At 39.6% G+C, this 18,913-nt stretch overlaps 1 protein-coding gene across 1 annotated transcript in view; it reads left to right on the top strand.

Moving 5' to 3' along the window:
- Positions 1 to 2,642: 2,642 nt before the first annotated feature.
- Positions 2,643 to 18,913, top strand: part of kcnq5a (potassium voltage-gated channel, KQT-like subfamily, member 5a) — a 116,651-nt gene continuing 100,380 nt past the window's right edge. The window contains exon 1 of the mRNA XM_080288167.1: positions 2,643 to 3,420. Coding sequence (XP_080144293.1) covers positions 3,080 to 3,420 — 341 coding nt within the window. The 5' untranslated portion in view covers positions 2,643 to 3,079. The remainder of the gene's footprint in view (positions 3,421 to 18,913) is intronic.

Raw genomic sequence — 18,913 nt, 5'->3', positions numbered from 1 at the left:
GTTTCTGGCATAGCTTGGACTTATGTTGTGGATCATTATCTTGCTGTAGGATGAACCCCTGACCAACTAGGGGCCGACCAGAGAGTGTTGCATGCCGCTGCAGAATGCTGTGGTAGCTGTTTTGGTTCAGGGTGCCTCTCACGCTGTACAAGTCATTGACCCTGGATCCAATAAAACAGCCCCAGACCATCACACTTCCTCCTGCATGTTTGACAGTTGATGCCACACACTGTGGAACCATCCTGTCGCCTACTCAATGGTGTACAAAGATCCTGTGTGATGAACTGAAGATTTCAAATTTTGTTTCATCAGTCCATAATACCTTCTTCCAGTCTTTCATGGCCCAGACAAGCCTCTTTGTCTTATTCTGGCATCTTAGGAATGGCTTTCTTGCTGCAACTCATCCTGTCAAACCTGCAGCTCGAAGTCTTCTCTGTAGTTAAAACTGAGACTTGCTTATTACGACCACTATTAAGCTATGCTTGAAGCTGTTGAGCCCCCTATCACGCAAGCTGTTAACTCCTAGAAACTTGTCCCCTGATTCAGTTGTGGCTTTGGGTCTGCCAGACCTCTTCCTGTCAGAGTTTGCCCCATTTTCTGAGTGCCTTTTGATGGTGAAGGAAACTGTACTCACTGACGCCTTGAGATTCTTTGCAATTTCTCTGTAGGACTGACCTACATTTTTAAATGTTATGATGTTTTGTCTCTCTTCCATTGTTGATTGTCTTTTTCTCGCCATTTTGGTAGCAACACACAACTTTCTGCAGTACAATACTGTTCAGCTGATGCTCACGAGGCTATGGTACCACAGTATGTTCCAACACTGCTTTTATGCAGACAGAGGCGCTTGTAAGTAATCCAGAAAAGTTGGAACACCTGTAGGAATTAGTAGACCAGCTTTTAAGGCTTGATCAACGTCTATTGCTGCAGAACAGCTTTAAATTGTTAACCCATTATGTGTCCCCCGAAAAAGGCCTTTTTTGTATAATTCTGAAAATGTACATTATTTTTCACTTTTGGGTAAACTTACCCTTTTTTTAACCTTTGCCAGTTCACCACTTACCTTTGTACCATTTCAAGCTATCCATTCATGGGTTTTTACGACTGGAATTGCAATAAATAACTGGAAAAATTTAGGTGTTCTAAAACGTTTGACCTGTAGTGTATATTCATAAAAAATTGAACATGAAATTACATTTTCCTCTTTTTAAATCATTCCTCCAGCCATGATTTATATCAAAAAATAAATATGAATAAAACACTTTAACTGATAGGGATAAACCAGAGAGAAAGAAAGAAAGAAAATGTCTTCATGTATGCTCAATCAAATCAATCAAAAGTCAAAACCACGATAAAATGGAAATATTCATGAGAAAATTCAAGAACGTCTAGATCAGGGGTAGGCAATTCCAGGCCTCGAGTGCCGGTGTCCTGCAGGTTTTAGATCGCACGCTGGGTTAACACACCTGAATTAAATGATTAGTTCATTACCAGGCCTCTGGAGAACTTCAAGAAATGCTGAGGAGTCATTTAGCCCTTTAAATAAGCTGTGATGGATAATGGACACATCTAAAACCTCCAGGACACCGGCACTCGAGGCCTGGAGTTGCCTACCCCTGGTCTAGATAGACGCTGTGGCGCAGGCCATGAAGTGGGTAACCCCCGTACGTCCTATGATTGACCACTAGAGGTCAGGCTTGGATTGGAACTGGAACAAGCCATGTACGCGAATAATAACTGTATTGTTTTTCTAGCTAACGTGGTGGAAACTGATGGCCATCACTTCTACAACTATTACTAATACAAAAGCTGTTAAGTTGGGCCTGAAAATACTTAGTTGTAATTAAATACAAAAGAAGTTAGTGAAAAGTGATCAGATAGAAGGTTTAGAGTAAAAAACCATTCAGCTTCAGGGCTACCGAAGTTGTTTAAGTTATTATGGCAAGCAAGCAATTAAATAAATAATTAATTACAGCTCTTAAATTCAAGCCTAATTCATGTTTTTTTTTCGAGAACACATCGTGTACATTTAACTGGATGTATCCAGTAAAGGTGGAAAATAAGGCAGTAGTTCTCCACGGGTCACGTGATCGGTCAGTAGGGAAGAGCGTGACGCAGCTGTTACCAGCAAAGCATATTCTGTTTTGGGCGGAAATAGTTTTGGACCGAGCGGACCATCTTGTCTACAGCTGCTGAGTCCAGTTCTGTTTACTGTAAACTCTGTTTCTCCTAGTATGTAATAATGTTAATGTGCTGTTCATTCTCCTTTAAGTGTAAGCAGTCATTCAAGTTTTATTTAGGCATATGTGTGTAGGTTAATCCTTGTACACTCTTTAGTATTTCCCTTTACAGGCTACTACTTCATAGTTAACTTCCTCTGAAAGTCTTACCCCCAGAGGGACTTTCTTTCTTTGTAGAAGCGTTTCAAAGAAACTATGTTATTAGCTGTAGATAAGGTATCTTTATTTTGCTATTTGATGCATTTTCTTACATAAACCAAGCACAGTGATCACTCTTTGGGGGGTTATTGGGCAGTTTCATCACCTGCGTAAAATCTGCGTCATCGGTGCATATATATCTCTCTTGACGTTTCTTCGGTTAACATTTATCACCCAGATTGAAAATCTGCTATCGTTCAAGTCCAGATTTACGACATCTAATAATCTCGTGGCGCGGGTGGTGCTGCGCCCTTCCCGTCTGATGCGTAAAAGAGCACCATGACTAGCAGAGCACCGGCAGGCTTCACACACTTTGCCAGAAAGAGCCAAACCGGCGTGAGAGTGAGTTGAGTAACAAAGAGAGTGTGGGAGAACCCTCCCCCCCGTCAAATGTATCGATGGATCCACACCTTCATAACCCAACTCTTCTTCAGCTTCGCGCAGATGGCCAAAGTGTTCAAGCCAGACCGTGAAACTGTTCAGCCAATAGATTAGTTATTTAACTCTTCATCCACTGCTTTGTTGTACTTAGTGTGTAGTGAAAGTCAAAGTAGCCACACACCCTCTGGCCCAAAAGCACTTGGCCACACGTGAATGCCTGCCGGTCTCCCAGCGCACTCCACGCTTGCGCTAGTTATGCCATGCCGCGAAGTCATACCGGCGACGAAAGCGGCGGCAGCGGGATCTGGCTAAAGACCTCGACTGGACGTCGGGGGCAGGACTACCCACTAAAAGATGTGGAGTGCGGACGGCAGACTATGAATAACGTTGTGGGTGTCGGGGACGGTCTCCTGTCTCCAGCCGCGGCAGGTGCGGTGGGAGCGGAGAGGAAACAGGGCGCCCGCCTGAGTCTGCTGGGGAAGCCGCTGACCTACAGCGCGCAGAGCAACCGCAGAAACGCACGCTACCGGCGGCTCCAGAATTACCTCTACAACGTTTTGGAAAGACCGAGGGAATGGGCTTTTGTTTACCACGCTTTTGTGTGAGTACTTATGCTTGTGCAGCACAGAACTAAACACTACAAGTCGTTTAGAATCTCATGTTTATGCTTTCCGATTGAATAGGAGTTCCCCACCTCTGAAAGCTGAATCAGTAAAATATTTTGTTAGGCAGGGATAAAAGTGAACACACAAGATATCAAAATTTGTATTGATTTTTCTGCTGATGATAATGATCAGTTTGGGTCATGATACATTTATATATCACTCTCTGTGGTTTCTTCTTCTCTATGGAAGATGTTTGCATCTTCCTCTAAACATCCAACATGTCAAAAAATCATGTAAACACTTTTTGATTTAACCTTATTTATCTTGAAGGTCTTATGCCAGTTGTTGATACATTTAAATGGAATGAATATGTTACTTTTTGAATGTGACCACCTGTTGCTCCAGGTGTGCAGAAAAGACTAAGAACACAAAGCTGAAAAGGTTAGAATATAACAAGCATGTGTGCTAGTGTTCAGAAAAAGCAGACACAGTGCAATGCTACTATCCTCCAGGACATTATTGGTAGCTCCAGCAGTTTTTGAGCTCTTTAAGATGAGCAGCAGACTGTCAGCTGAAAATGGAAAAATGTAATAACTGCTGCTCCCTTGCATGATCTTGGTTCTTTCATCACTTCTTTCTACAGAGAGTGGCACTGGGAAAAGCCCTGAAGGGACAATTTTAAAGCTGACATGTTGCAGTTCTTAAATTCAAACCAGTCCTCTACTGACCACAGCTTGTTTTTTCTTCCTTTTTGGTTATTTTTCTGGTGTGAAAATGCTTCATGATCAAAATTTCTGATTAAAAAAAAAATAGCATCCAGCTTCCTCTTTCTTCATGCAGTTTCCATTAGCCATGGATTATTGCTAACATTCAAGCAAAGCTTTTCTTGCTCATAGCTGTCAAGATCTAGCTAAACTATCACAATTTGTTGTTCTATTGCTCTTACGAATCCTAGGATGTTTATCAACATGACACACACGTACTGTAAACTGTATCTATTATCCACATCCAACAGTTGTGGTCATATTTTTAGAGAAAGCTTTTTGAGCACTCATATACAGTGACAACCCTCAAAAATTCGTCTCTGCTTTTCCCTTTTTGGTGTGCAGATCACCTGTCAGTAGAAGTGTGTAGGTGGTGTTGGTGCACTGATTAAGCAAGGGTTTCTGGAAGTAGCTCTTATTTCACTGTCTGCTGTGGTGGCTTTTGATTCTCTCTGTTAAACACAGGCTATGCAGTAAACCTATGCAACTCGTTCACACACATACCAGTGTCAGCATGGTTATGGGTACAGATTAAAACACTGGATCCATTCCTTGTGCCAGTCAAGTCCCGTGTGAAGAGAAGGAAGAGGAGCTGTCAGAGGAGGGGCTCCACAGCCGGATGCTGACGTTTTATTTGCACAGGCAGGACAGCTGAGGTCGCAGGGGTTAAGTTGTTACATCTACTCACGACTGCAGCCTCCCACACTTTAGTAGTTTTGGATCAGCTGCACGTATGAAATGATTTAAAAGCCTCAAACAATTTGCTTAAGTGAGATGAAGAGAGCTTTGGAAAAAAAATACTCCTCCGTGTCAGAAAACATGTGTTTTAATGTCCAGTGGTGGAGAAAGAAAACAGAAACCTAACAAAGCAAAAGACAGGGGCAAAAGTAGGTTAAATTACAGATTTAATTTACTTATTGTAAAAAAAAAGCAGGTGTAAAAAGAGGTAGATGCATTAGAATACTGCAAATTTTTGTCGTGAAGAGTCAAAATAAATGTATGGTTCCTGATTAGAATAGCGTTTCGTTGATTTAGAGGTAGGCCTGATGATTTTGAAATAATGGAAGTACTTTTGTGCAAATTGAATTTCTAGCCACAAAAAATTGCACTTATTCTTCACGGTTTCCGTTAGTGTATTGGAAGCGCAGCAGTCTATCAGGCCTAAGTTTACCCCCCACTGGGTCTGTGCATTGGTGATTAAAAAAAACAAATATATATATATAAATATATATATATATATAAAGCTGCAGGCAAGCACACAGACATTTTAGCTAGACAGACAACAGCATCAGGCAATACAGCAACAAAATGAGTAGAAATGTGCATGAGTTCGGTGATCTTAAAAGTGTCTTACTGTACAACGCCCATCTGAATGTCAGATTCTCTAATTGCCGCCACCACTTCTGGTGTTAGTCAGTTTTTAGATCTCTTCTCATGTGTAGTTTGTCCGGGGTCATTAACTTGTTGCTCTGTTACCCAAGAAACCTTTGAAGCCTTTGAGCAACACATACATAAACTTAAGTCACTGATCTAAAAAAAAAAAATCTGAATTAATGAATCTTCACGCGTAACTGAAGTTAAACTTTGAATATAGCAAATCACATCTTCTATTGCAAACTCTTCAAATGCGGATAGTTTTGATCCATCTAGACCACAAATGAAAGCTAGTGTGTAAATGCAGCATCTCGCTGCAACTTGTCCACAGTGTGATGTAGATGTATGGCTTCACAAACTTAGAATCGCATGGCTTCACACATGTGTTACTCACAAACACATTCACACGTGGTAAGTGATGAACCAACACACAAACAGCACAAAGCGCATGATTTATAAAAGAAAAGTTCCTTTGATCGTTTAATTAGTAAGCACTTATGTTGAAACAGATGCTGCTGTGTGTGCGTGTGCATGTGTGTGTGTGTGTGTGTGTGTGTGTAGATCCACACCGTACAGATGCGTAGGAAAACAGCTGAATGGTGTGTGTAGGTATTTGAATTATAAGTATGTATACTACACTCCTTAGGAATCCCTGATGTGCTCCTGATATCTGCTGATGGGCTGCAGATATCAAGACACTGATAAGCATCTGGGCTTATTTCTTTCCAAATAATGCTCCCACACTGAAACACTGCTGGCATTAAGATTCAATCTCTTAATGAGATGGCGTGTGTTGGGCTAATCACATTTGCTAAAATGGGTTCCAGCCACAGTCTGCATTTGTGTTCTATACTCAAAAGATGATTCCTTCCTGTGCATGTGTTTTAGTGTGTATGAAAGTAATGTCTTACCTATTTTTTTCAGATCTATTTATTCATTTTTCTTGTGTGAGTTTAAGATGATACAAGCATCCATGTTTTTGTTTTCGTGTCTGAAAACGAGTTGCAGAAACGCTTCAGAGTTTGTGTGAGATTGAATGAGTCACACATGGTGTGAGTGCAACAGCAATTGATTCCAGGGTCATTTTGGTCTGCTGACAGGTAAAATGTCAACATCGCCTGATGATTTGCCAGGTGGATGGACACCTTCTCTAATGACCAACCTCTGTCCCACTTTATCTTTCAACCAGACTGGCTTGTACTGAGTCGCTTATGCGTTAACTGTTGACTTTAACTGGAACTGGGACACTTTTAATGCAATGTAATATTTACTATAATGGACAAAAAAAAATCATTAAATGTTGTATGTGATATACATTGGTCTACCAATGTAAACCTGACTTTAATATTATTGTTTCTCCTGTGTCGCCAAAAAAGCTTGATCTTTTCTTGAGGCAGCATGAGACACCCCACCATTTGCAGACATATCCTATAGGCACTGGGTAGGGTGTAGCGATTACATGGCTTGGACTTGGGGATGTTTGATCACCTTTGGATGTGGGGAATTTGGAAGTCAAAACCATCCGTGGGGTCTTTGTCATGTTTGCGATCAGTTTCTGGGATGTTTTTGATACACAGTGGAGTACATTGTCCAGCTGGAGGAAGCTGTTGCTGCAAGGCGGTGCAATTTCTGTTCCTTCCTTCCTTCCTTCCTTCCTTCCTTCCTTCCATCCATCCATCCATCCATCCATCCATCATAAACCTTGCAGTTTTAGGTTTCTGTTTTGTGTGTGTGGTTTGTAAATTAACTTTTAATGTTATCTGCAGAAGGTTAGTACATATCTCAGCATTTTTGGCTACCTACTTGTGTTAAACCATGACAGAATTATAGCGGCGAGAGTGAAAAGGAAAGTTTACAAGATGGCAGTGAGACCTGCTATAATATATGTTTTGGAGACGGTGGCACAAACAGAACGACATGAGGTGGAGCTGGAAGTGGCAGAGTCGAAGGTTGTAAGATTTACATTGGGACTCACCAGGATGAGTGTATCAGAGGGACAGCTCAAGTTGAGCAGTCTGGAGACAAAGTTAGCAAGGTGGTGTAGAGACAGTTTGGACATGTGAAGAGGAGGTGTAGTGGATATATTTGACAAAGGTTGTTGAATATGGAGCTGCCAGACAGGAGAAAAAGAGGAAGACTTCCGAGGAGGTTGTGTGGATGTAGTGAAGGCAGACATGCCTTTCAGACCTACAGTTAATTTGTCTGCCACCATTTAATGTAGCAAATATGCCTTTGGACTGTTAGAGTAAGCCATATTATGCAGAGAGAACCCATCCAGGCATAACAAAAAGACAGAAAGATTTTCTACTTATCACTGACTTTTTTTGGATGACTTCTTAATCATCTCATGTTGATTTCTGTTTTTTTCCCCTTGTGGTATCAGTGCACTGCCTACTCAGACCTACCATGTCCAAGTTTGGTTGTCAGCACATAGGCAGTGAGTGGAGTGTAGCAGATGCAAAAGAAATACCAGTGTAGTTACTGATTCAACACAATGTCTTATTATGCAACCCAAGGCTGGACAGAGGAATTGTAGTTGCTGGCTATTTATGATGCTAAAAAATAATTACTTATAAAATAATAAATATCTAGTAACTTAGTGTTCAACATGCATATATTGTGGAATATTGTTCCTCTGTAGAAATTAAGAAGAATTCAACACTTGTCTTTGTCTTAGTCTTTGTAATCCTCCTTTAGAAGTACATTGTGGTTAGACCTTAAAGATTTTTGTATTGGAAAAGTCCTTTAGAATCTTTAATACAATAATCATCAAACATGAATTTTATATAATATATGTAATCTCAAACAGTTATTGTACTCAGAGGGTATTTTCTCACTCATGAAACTGCAGGTGCACTGATCAAAAAAAAAATTGCGCTCAGATTTGAAGAACTTAAAAGGAATCCCGAAGAGGCTGCTCTTTGTCTCCTGAGATCATGGTGACATTTGAGACACCTGAGCATATAAAAGGGTCTCTGTGTTTAGGTTCCCTCTTGCTTCCAGGTAGGAAGGAGGTGGTTGGCCAGCACCCAGTGGAAAATGCTGGAAGATGCAAAAGGATCTATTTGATAGGGTGAACAGAAGGAGGGACGTGCGTATGTGGGTGACTGTATAAATACTGTCAGGATGCCATCCGGTGTTTGCATGAGTAGATACAGAGTTGCTACCCTATTAAAGATGTTTGGTGTATGTGTGTGAGCGGGTACTTGGTCATCACTGGGTAATGTAACATATCACAGACACATTGTGTGTCCAGGTCACAAGTTGGCTGTCTGTCTTTCAGGGCCCAATGAAAAGAGGAATGAAGAGGAGGCAAGAGAAGATAACAAACAAACAAACAAACAAACAAAAAACCAACTGTTATCACATAAAGGAAGTGGTGATGTGGGAGGGATTTAAGTTTTGTTTTTTATGCATGAAAACACATATAGGCAGTTTTTTGTCGACTCAGTGTGTTGTAAAAGAAAGGTAACATCTGGCTGTGAAGTGTGATTTCAAAGAGTGAAAAAGAAACAGCACCAGCATCCTGTCTAGACAGTTGGATACTGGCCTTTATGCAAGATTTGCAAACACAGTGAAAGATGGATAGCAAAGAAGTAATAACTTTGTGAAGGTCATGTCAACAACAGATTTACAAATTATTTGAACAATTTTAAACATTTCCCATTTTAACAATTCAAAGAACATATTTAGGAGTTAGGCCCAAATGGAGCTATAGAAAAGACACCTTTTCACCCGGTGATGTGGTTATCAATTAAATCCTAAGCTTTCTAAAGTAACTAATGCACTGTAACAAACTTTTTCTCCCCTTTTGGCTTTTCTATGCTTCACTGTCTCCTGCTAATATCCGACTTGGAAGTGTATCATACGGACATTTGAGATGAGTGTCGATCTGGTGGAGTCAGTTTTGAAGTAAGTAAATAACAGACAGATTTACTTATATACCACACACTGATTTCCCCTCAAAATGAACAAATTCGATAAAAAAAAGAAACTCTTTAAGCTTCTTAGAGATATATGTCAGTGTTGGACCTATAGTGGTCCACATATAAGTGGTTCCTTACTCTTCATAACATCTGTTTGAAAAGTTTAATTTTTATTCAGCATCATAAAATCTAGTTGCATAAAATTCAGTGTGTCAGCAGTTAGAGTAACACGTTATAGTTTTATGTTGTTGTGATGTCACTCAGCTACAACAAAGACCTGTTTCCAAGCCATCTTAAAGTTTGATTCACAGGCACTGCAGTATTCATTATTTCATAATAAGATGCCTATCATCTTTTTAATCAACAATCCTCTAACAGCGTATGTGTTAGATAATAGATAAATAGCACCTGACAGTACTATTCCTGAATCCCCAGATTTAACAGTCTAGCTAACTGCTGATATTCGATCCACCTCAATGCATCAGGAATGAGTTGCAATAAAATGTAGGGAGAAATGAGAATAGTTTGTTATTTAAACTGATGATTAATACGCGAAGAATCACTCCTGACACACAATGGATCATCAAAAAAAACCTTTTTCCCCATCGACGCCCACTATTCTGCATGATAACTTGTTTTTGTATTGCTTTTATGGCATTTAATTAACTTATTTATTTGACTCTATTTTGTGTACAGTGATTTGTAACCGGGCGTCGGTGAAAGACACTTTATAAATAAACACATACTTTCTTACACTCTTACTGCACTTGTAACCCAGAGCATTTCACGTCTTCTGACTGCAAAGAGTATGTAATGATTCCCATGACCATCGGTTTATTTACACCCACCACATATTCTCCTCAGTCTTCCTGTGTTAATCACGCTTGCAAATGTGTTTAAAAAAAAGAAAGAAAGAAGTGAGCTAATTAGTCTGTGCCAGAGTGGAGCGATTTGATGAATCAGACTTTGATGTTAGTGTCATCAGGGAACAAGTCGTCTACATCAGTCAGAGCTCACTGGTGAGAAGAAGATCAGAAGGGATTGCAGTGATAAATATACTGTGACATTCAAGCAGGTCAGACAGCAAGTGTGTATTTCAGGTGTGTGTATGTGTTTTGAATAGGTTGGGAGAGAAAGACCTGGAGTGAGAAAAAAATTGCATTTCTTTTAAAGTGCATACTTGTATGTCTGAGTTTCATATGTGTGACATGGATATAAAGAAGCAACAGAGTGAATAGGAGGAGAATAGAGTGTGTATGTGTGTGACCATATGAGTAGGAATGCACTATGTGTCGGTTAGTCTTTTTGCGAGAGCGTGTGTGTGTGTGTGTGTCCAAATCAATGTATGTCTGCTCGTTAGTCATCCAGCAGTCCTCTCGTACATCAGCGGAGGTGCCACTTTGCAGAGCAGACTGCAGCACTGATGGATGGAGACAGGCTGAGCTTGTTGGTCCTCTTGCCCACACAGAGTGCACCTCAGTTGGGCACACATTACACCAGCCTCATTCCCCTGTCGCACACAACTCGGACATTACCCTGTCAACTCTTTTAATGAGAACATGGCTCAAAAGCACTCTCACAAATACACAATCATCCATGTTACGCTCATGTGCACACATGCACCTACGTCACTAAAAATGCACCCGTGCCATTAGAATGATTTAGTATGCAAAGTATGTAATATGCATTCTGTATAAAGTTATTATAATTAGATTTAGGAAGTCATTGACCGCCGTGAACTATTACTATTTTTCTATTTTCTTTATTATTTTATTTTATTTTATTATATTTTCTCCTACTGTATCATGCTGCTGAGTGACTGCTGCTCGTCAAACACATTTCATTGCAATTTTGACCCTGTGCTAACTTGCATATGACAAATAAAACTGAAAACTGAAAACTGAACTCCATATGCACATGCATAAACATGGTATTGATCTACTAATTTAACTTTCTGCAAGGACACCTATAAGTGTATTTGCAGAAATTATTGTTTTAATATATGATTGTAATATGAATCTGCATCCCTATCTTTTGGTGGTCTAGAAAGTTTAAAGTTTAGTTTTTCCCTTTCTCATTTCTTAGTTTTTAGTCACTATTGCATGTTTCACATCATCAAAATATATATACATTAGACGAAGAGCAAATACAAAATGCAGTTTTCCAATTATGATTTAAAGTTATCCAAACCTAACCGGCACTATGTGAAAAAGTAAGTGCCCTCTACATCTATCAGTTGGTTGCGCCACCCTTTTGACTGTGGGTGTGACTTTAAAAATAATAAGTGCTGTGTTAGTTTTATATGTAATGGGACACAAACCATCCACAGAACATTTTCCTGAAAGTCTTGGCAAATGTGAAACAAGCCTTTGTGTTCTTTTTGGTCAACACTGGTTTCCGCCTTTTACCCAGTGTCCTTCACATTGTTGAATCGTGAACACTGACCTTAACTGAGACAAGTGAGGCCTGCAGTTCTTTACAGGGAGTGCAGAATTATTAGGCAAGTTGTATTTTTGAGGAATAATTTTATTATTGAACAACAACCATGTTCTCAATGAACCCAAAAAACTCATTAATATCAAAGCTGAATGTTTTTGGAAGTCGTTTTTAGTTTGTTTTTAGTTTTAGCTATTTTAGGGGGATATCTGTGTGTGCAGGTGACTATTACTGTGCATAATTATTAGGCAACTTAACAAAAAACAAATCAGTGACACCAATATAACATCTCCACATTCACAAATATACATTTCTGACATTCAAAAACAAAACAAAAACAAATCAGCGACCAATATAGCCACCTTTCTTTGCAAGGACACTCAAAAGCCTGCCATCCATGGATTCTGTCAGTGTTTTGATCTGTTCACCATCAACATTGCGTGCAGCAGCAACCACAGCCTCCCAGACACTGTTCAGAGAGGTGTACTGTTTTCCCTCCTTGTAAATCTGACATTTGATGATGGACCACAGGTTCTCAATGGGGTTCAGATCAGGTGAACAAGGTGGCCATGTCATTAGTTTTTCTTCTTTTATACCCTTTCTTGCCAGCCACGCTGTGGAGTACTTGGATGCGTGTGATGGAGCATTGTCCTGCATGAAAATCATGTTTTTCTTGAAGGATGCAGACTTCTTCCTGTACCACTGCTTGAAGAAGGTGTCTTCCAGAAACTGGCAGTAGGACTGGGAGTTGAGCTTGACTCCATCCTCAACCCGAAAAGGCCCCACAAGCTCATCTTTGATGATACCAGCCCAAACCAGTACTCCACCTCCACCTTGCTGGCGTCTGAGTCGGACTGGAGCTCTCTGCCCTTTACCAATCCAGCCACGGGCCCATCCATCTGGCCCATCAAGACTCCCTCTCATTTCATCAGTCCATAAAACCTTAGAAAAACCAGTCTTGAAATATTTCTTGGCCCAGTCTTGACGTTTCAGCTTGTGTGTCTTGTTCAGTGGTGGTCGTCTTTCAGCCTTTCTTACCTTGGCCATGTCTCTGAGTATTGCACACCTTGTGCTTTTGGGCACTCCAGTGATGTTGCAGCTCTGAAATATGGCCAAACTGGTGGCAAGTGGCATCTTGGCAGCTGCATGCTTGACTTTTCTCAGTTCATGGGCAGTTATTTTGCGCCTTGGTTTTTCCACACGCTTCTTGCGACCCTGTTGACTATTTTGAATGAAACGCTTGATTGTTCGATGATCACGCTTCAGAAGCTTTGCAATTTTGAGACTGCTGCATCCCTCTGCAAGATATCTCACTATTTTTGACTTTTCTGAGCCTGTCAAGTCCTTCTTTTGACCCATTTTGCCAAAGGAAAGGATGTTGCCTAATAATTATGCACACCTGATATAGGGTGTTGATGTCATTAGACCACACCCCTTCTCATTACAGAGTTGCACATCACCTAATATGCTTAATTGGTAGTAGGCTTTCGAGCCTATACAGCTTGGAGTAAGACAACATGCATGAAGAGGATGATGTGGACAAAGTACTCATTTGCCTAATAATTCTGCACTCCCTGTACATGCTGTTCTGGGTTCTTTTGTGACTTCCTGAATAAGTCGTTGATGCACTCTTGGAGTAGTTTTGCTATGCTGGTCTCCACCTGGGAAGGTTCACCACTGTTCAAAGCTTTCTACATTAATAGGTAGAGGCTCTCACTGTGGTTTGCTGGCTCTGTAACCCTTTCCATAGATAGATGTCAATTACTTTGTTTTACAACAGTTTCTTTAGATTGTGCCATAATGTTCTGTTTTTTGAAATCTTTTAGTCTACTTCACTTTGTCAGACAGGTTCTGCTTGAGTGAGGGTCCCTTCACACATGTACTATTCACTTTTCCCCTTCACACACAGGGGGCTCAATGCTTTTCCCCTCAGTGACTCCTTTCTTTGTGCCCCTGAAAGTCAAAACAAGAATTATGAGTTGTGCATAGGAGTATAGCCATGAGGGCCAATGTGTGAATATTTCAGTAGGTTTTCTGCGTATGTCAGGCAGTTCAGTCTTGTCTGTGCACTTTTTATGATCATATATACACATAAAGTATATTGTGGCAAAAACATAAGAGCCAGCTCAAGCCAACACATACTGTGAATAATTTATCAGTGTAGTCATACACATTTTTCAGTGGTGACACACTGATTCAGACAGAACAGTATTAGCTCACCCATATTGGTAAGTTTCCCTCGAGAAAGAATAACAGGTGCCTGCTTCATGTCTTTCTTTGTTTCACGTGGGACTTTGCCATCACAGACAAATAATTAGAATTGGAAGAAAGTGCTGAAAGTTGAAACAGAGACATGGAAGAGTAGAGAAAAAGAAGGAGGGTTTGGCTGAGAAAAGAAAAGGTGAAGAGCAAGCAGGAATTTCACTGAATGACAAGACAGTGATATGTCAATAAAATATCTGCTAGTTAATTGCCCTTGATGGACTTGTTGTACGTAGCTGTACTAATCTGCTTGTATTCTGGCCTTTCAATAAAACTAAACAAGCAAAATGAAGATATCGCAGTCTGGTTGGGAACTGTTTTGTATTTCCATGATATGTTTTTTATGTTTTTTATCCTGAGCTGAACACATAATATGCTTGCCAGTTGATTTAAAATTTAGCTTCTAATGTTCTGCTAACAACTTCAGTTACACTGGGTTAGATTGTTAATATCAGCTGATTCAGACAATAACTTTAGTGAAGCCTGCAAAAATTTCACTATTAAAATTTGTCAAGTTACAGGCCCTCAGAGCACACAGGGCAAGTTTGAAACTTGGTGCTTGGCTATGTTGATGTCTTTTTCCCTACATTTTTAAGTTCTTGTTGTGTCTTAAGCACTGAAGCTAGCCATATGATATTTTCCAGGTTGAAAAACAATTAATTAATAGCTTCACTAGAGGGAAAACAGGGCAGCGCTAAATTATTTATTTATTTGCATATGCTTTTGGTGACTAATTACAAGTGGCTGCAGTGAACAGCTGGTCACCCAGACATTGGGGAACCACATTTGATTGCATGGCAGTTGCACAGGTCCCCTGGTGGGAGGCAACCTGTCACACTATTGCAGACTGACAGTAGTCACTCTGAGACAGAGGCAAGTTGCTGTTTTATTTCTAAACAGATTGTCAACAGATTACAATCAGTCATTCTGCACTGACGAACCCACTCACATGTGTCTGTGCAGCAGAGGACTTGGTGGCCAGCTGGTTGTATTCTGGTTTAATTTCCATAATGTAAAAGCAAGGTTGCCTATGCCATTTTGCAGTCAAATTGCCATTCTGCAACATCTACAATTTGTAGAGGGATTTCTGAATTTCTGTTTCAAATCTATGCGATCCAGGCTGGACTCAGAATGTAAGCAGTCAATGTGAATTTCTATTTAGTGTAAAGTTCTTTCTTTAAAGACAGGAATAAATTTGCAAATTTTGCAAATTTGCAATTTTTGCAAATTTATCACCATTAACAGCAGCTGACTGCAAGTGGGCAGACCTGGTTCACATCTTCAAAGCAAACATTTCAAAGGCTTCAAGATCGCAGATTGCACATGGTGGCGTAAATTTTGCTGTGCTGTAGTTTACAGACAGTTTTTTCCAGAGCTGGGGAAAAAGCTCTGTAAAGTGTTTCTGTTTATAACCACAGTATGTAATTAAATTTGTTCATGTGCTATTGTTAAAAATAAATTCTCAGAATCTCTGAGGCTGAGGTACCTTAAAGACTCAGATACATGTGAATTTGTGTTAGCAGCCAGGTGAAATGACTCCACAAATGCAGGATTCTGAACAAAGAACACACCAGTTTTATTGCAATATAAACAGTATATATGTATGTATGTATATATATATATATATATATATATATATATATATATATATATTTATATATATATATATATATATATGAATAGAGAGCGAGAAAGAGCCAAAGTAAAATTGATGTAGATTAATAGAATTGTATGTATTGTATGGATTTATCTATTATTCATACAGATTATTTACCTTATTTCCCATACTCGAATAAAAGTGGGATTTGGAAAAAAAAAGTTTTAGTTACATCATGTAACTGGATTACATCAGAAATGGAATAAAACACCACATCTGGAAACAACAATACATTTGAAACAATACGTTAAATCTACTGTATTTTATGCAAACTAGAGTGACTGCAGGTGTTTCAGGTCTTTTTTGAGTTCATGACGGGTTAACCTCTTGAGTGTTAGTATTCCAACTGCTATAGACGACTAAGAAAAAGAGATGGATGGGTTGAGGAGCAAAGAGGCATGTCACAGAAATGCGACATGAGTACAAAATAAACCCAGCATTATTTATGCTCATTTTTATTTCCGCTCTCTCACTTTCCCTGAAGACACAGAGCTAATGTGAGTAGGCGTGTGATTTGGCTTTGCTTATTGTGTGAAGTCATTACAATTCTTCCATTAGAGACAGAAGCAGCAAGAGCTTCCCTCTCAAGACAGAAGTCAGACTTTCACAATCTGTTATCAGCAGTCATATCACACGTTTGTCCATCTGTACTACGTGTTTATTTTGGTTTTCCTTTGGACATTGACATAGAAAATGTTCTTTAAAGAAGGAAATAGATAAATGGTGTTCCTGCAACATTTTGACTTCATTTAAGCCCCCCATCCCCCATCCTCTTGGATGCCTCAGTCCATGCCTGCCCTTTTAAGTGCTCAGAGTAAAGAATCTCAAGTGTTTGTGCAACTGACTGAGACAAGCTTGATTCATTTATTTTATTAAAAGCCTGAACCAGAACATGACTTGTGTTCACCATAGGAAATGAGTACTGTCCATCATCTTTGTCTGGTGAGTATTTTTAGGGTGCTTGGGAAGTCAGGAGTCACAGAGAAGTGTTTAAAGGTAGTGCACGGTGGTGTATGGGGACAGTGTAACTGTAGGAGGGATGGAGGGGTTCAAAGTGGGGGATTACATAAGGGATTGGCTCTAGGTTAACAGATGAGGGACAGCAGCTCTGATACGTGTAGATTCACTTTGACACCCAAACAGACTATTGCATGATCTATACGGACGGCACATTGGTTGTCCGCTATGGTTTGTTTCACCAGAAATTGAAAGAACACCAATCTGATTTCACCTAGCCAGCTGATAGATGTGACTATAAGTGAGGAATGGACAAAAATACGTCGAGTTGATATTTGGCTTTGGGCCTCTCACCTATCAATCCCTACACAATCACATGGATGCATAAAGGTCAGCTCAGCAGGGACTGAGGAGTGACAATAATGATTTCCACCGCGGGGAACATAAACTAATAGTACGTATGTGAGCTGTGCAGCAGCATACTGATGAAGAAGAGAGAATACTGATGGCTTAAATACAGTGCCTTAAAGCACAATCTGTGTTGAATAATCGCTGAGCTGAATAGAAGTTGTTGTGTGGCAGAAGGCAGGTGTTTTGTGCCTGAAACAGCACTCGCTTTCTTCACTTCATTTAAGGTAATTATGTTTGGTGTAATTCGTTGAAACATTTAGTGATAGAGTGACAGAATTTGCTGTGCATTCAACAAGTGATTTTGAGCACGTGGTTAAGCAACTCAGTGATTGGTTTAATTATTTTAACAGCTGCTGGAGACAAGAATCTCGAGTGTGTGAACATAAACGGATTTGTGCAAGCAAACAATGAAATTCATTCATTATTAGATTTTGGTGTCTCCACAGTGCAGTGGTTTACGCATTCATCTAACAAGCAGACACAAATTCCATTCGGAGTTATTTCAGGAAGGGTATTCATTTTTTAAGTAAATAAAACAAACAATATTTAACTTATGGAAGATACTTTAATTTGCCTTTGTATATTAAAATACCTTGACAACTAATCATGTGCTCAGTTGTTCTTTTGTTCCCGCACAATTTGTCAAACTAGATTTATATATAAAGTCAATGTAAAGTGTTTTCCATAAGCTATATTTTGCTTCCCTTGTAGCTTAGGATGAACCCTGCTGTGTTTTCTGTTCGGGAGGTATTTGCATATGTTACCACAACCCCCAGCCCTCCCCCACAATAACACTGTTTAGTTTTATCATAAATGAAATAAATGTTTAGGAGAGTTTTGTAGTTTTGATTAATGTTGTTGCAGGTCCAGCAGGTACCAGCAGAGGCTGATTTAGGTCACAGATTGATCTATTTTCTGTTAGAGGTCTGTTAGAGTCTTTCTTTCTTTCTTGCTCCTGGTCTTCTTTCCTATTTCTTTTCTTTTTTTTTCTTTTTTTTTTGAGGGGGGGTGGGTAAAAACACTCTCTTGCACGTGCACATTTGTACCTGTATCTGAACCTCTGTCAGCCATATTTACAGTCATATTTACAGCTGTGGCTACAACCGTAGCTTGCCTCCACCAGTGTGTGAATGTGAGAGTGAATGAATAATGGCATTATAAAGTGCTTTGGGTGCCTTGAAAAGCGCTATATAAATCCAATCCATTATTATTATTATTACTAATGAAAATGATGATCTCATGAAGAAAAAGCTGAAAGATTAGGTGACACATAAGATTTTTTGGAACTTGTTATAACTGATTAAAAAAAGTTTGATAATCATAATGATTGAGAAAGAGATGGGTTTTAGGCTCAAGTGTGTGGACATTTGGGTATAATAGCGTGGTGAAACGCTATTCCTAATCATGGTTTCCTCTCCAAATCAATGCTTATTTACATTTTAGTGTTTGTGTAAGTGAATAAGGAGGATGGGTGGATCCTTCATTTCCAATAATAATAATAATCTTTAGTTCTAAATCACTTTTAAAGCTCAAGTTGCAAATTGCTTTATACAAAACACAGTCAAAAACATGTGTTGCCACTGAGCCATAGCCTGTATATTAAAGATGGAAGTACTGTAATTTAAGTAAACCTTAAATGAGGTGTGGACATCATTCCTTTGAGAACTGTCAAGGCAGGCAGGTTGGACTCAAACATAGGCTG

The sequence above is a fragment of the Astatotilapia calliptera genome, chromosome 13 (genome assembly GCF_964374335.1).
Source record: "Astatotilapia calliptera chromosome 13, fAstCal68.1, whole genome shotgun sequence".
NCBI classification, from domain to species: Eukaryota; Metazoa; Chordata; class Actinopteri; order Cichliformes; family Cichlidae; genus Astatotilapia; species Astatotilapia calliptera.
Note: the sequence above shows the minus strand (reverse complement) of the source record. Positions and strands in the feature narration are given on the sequence as shown.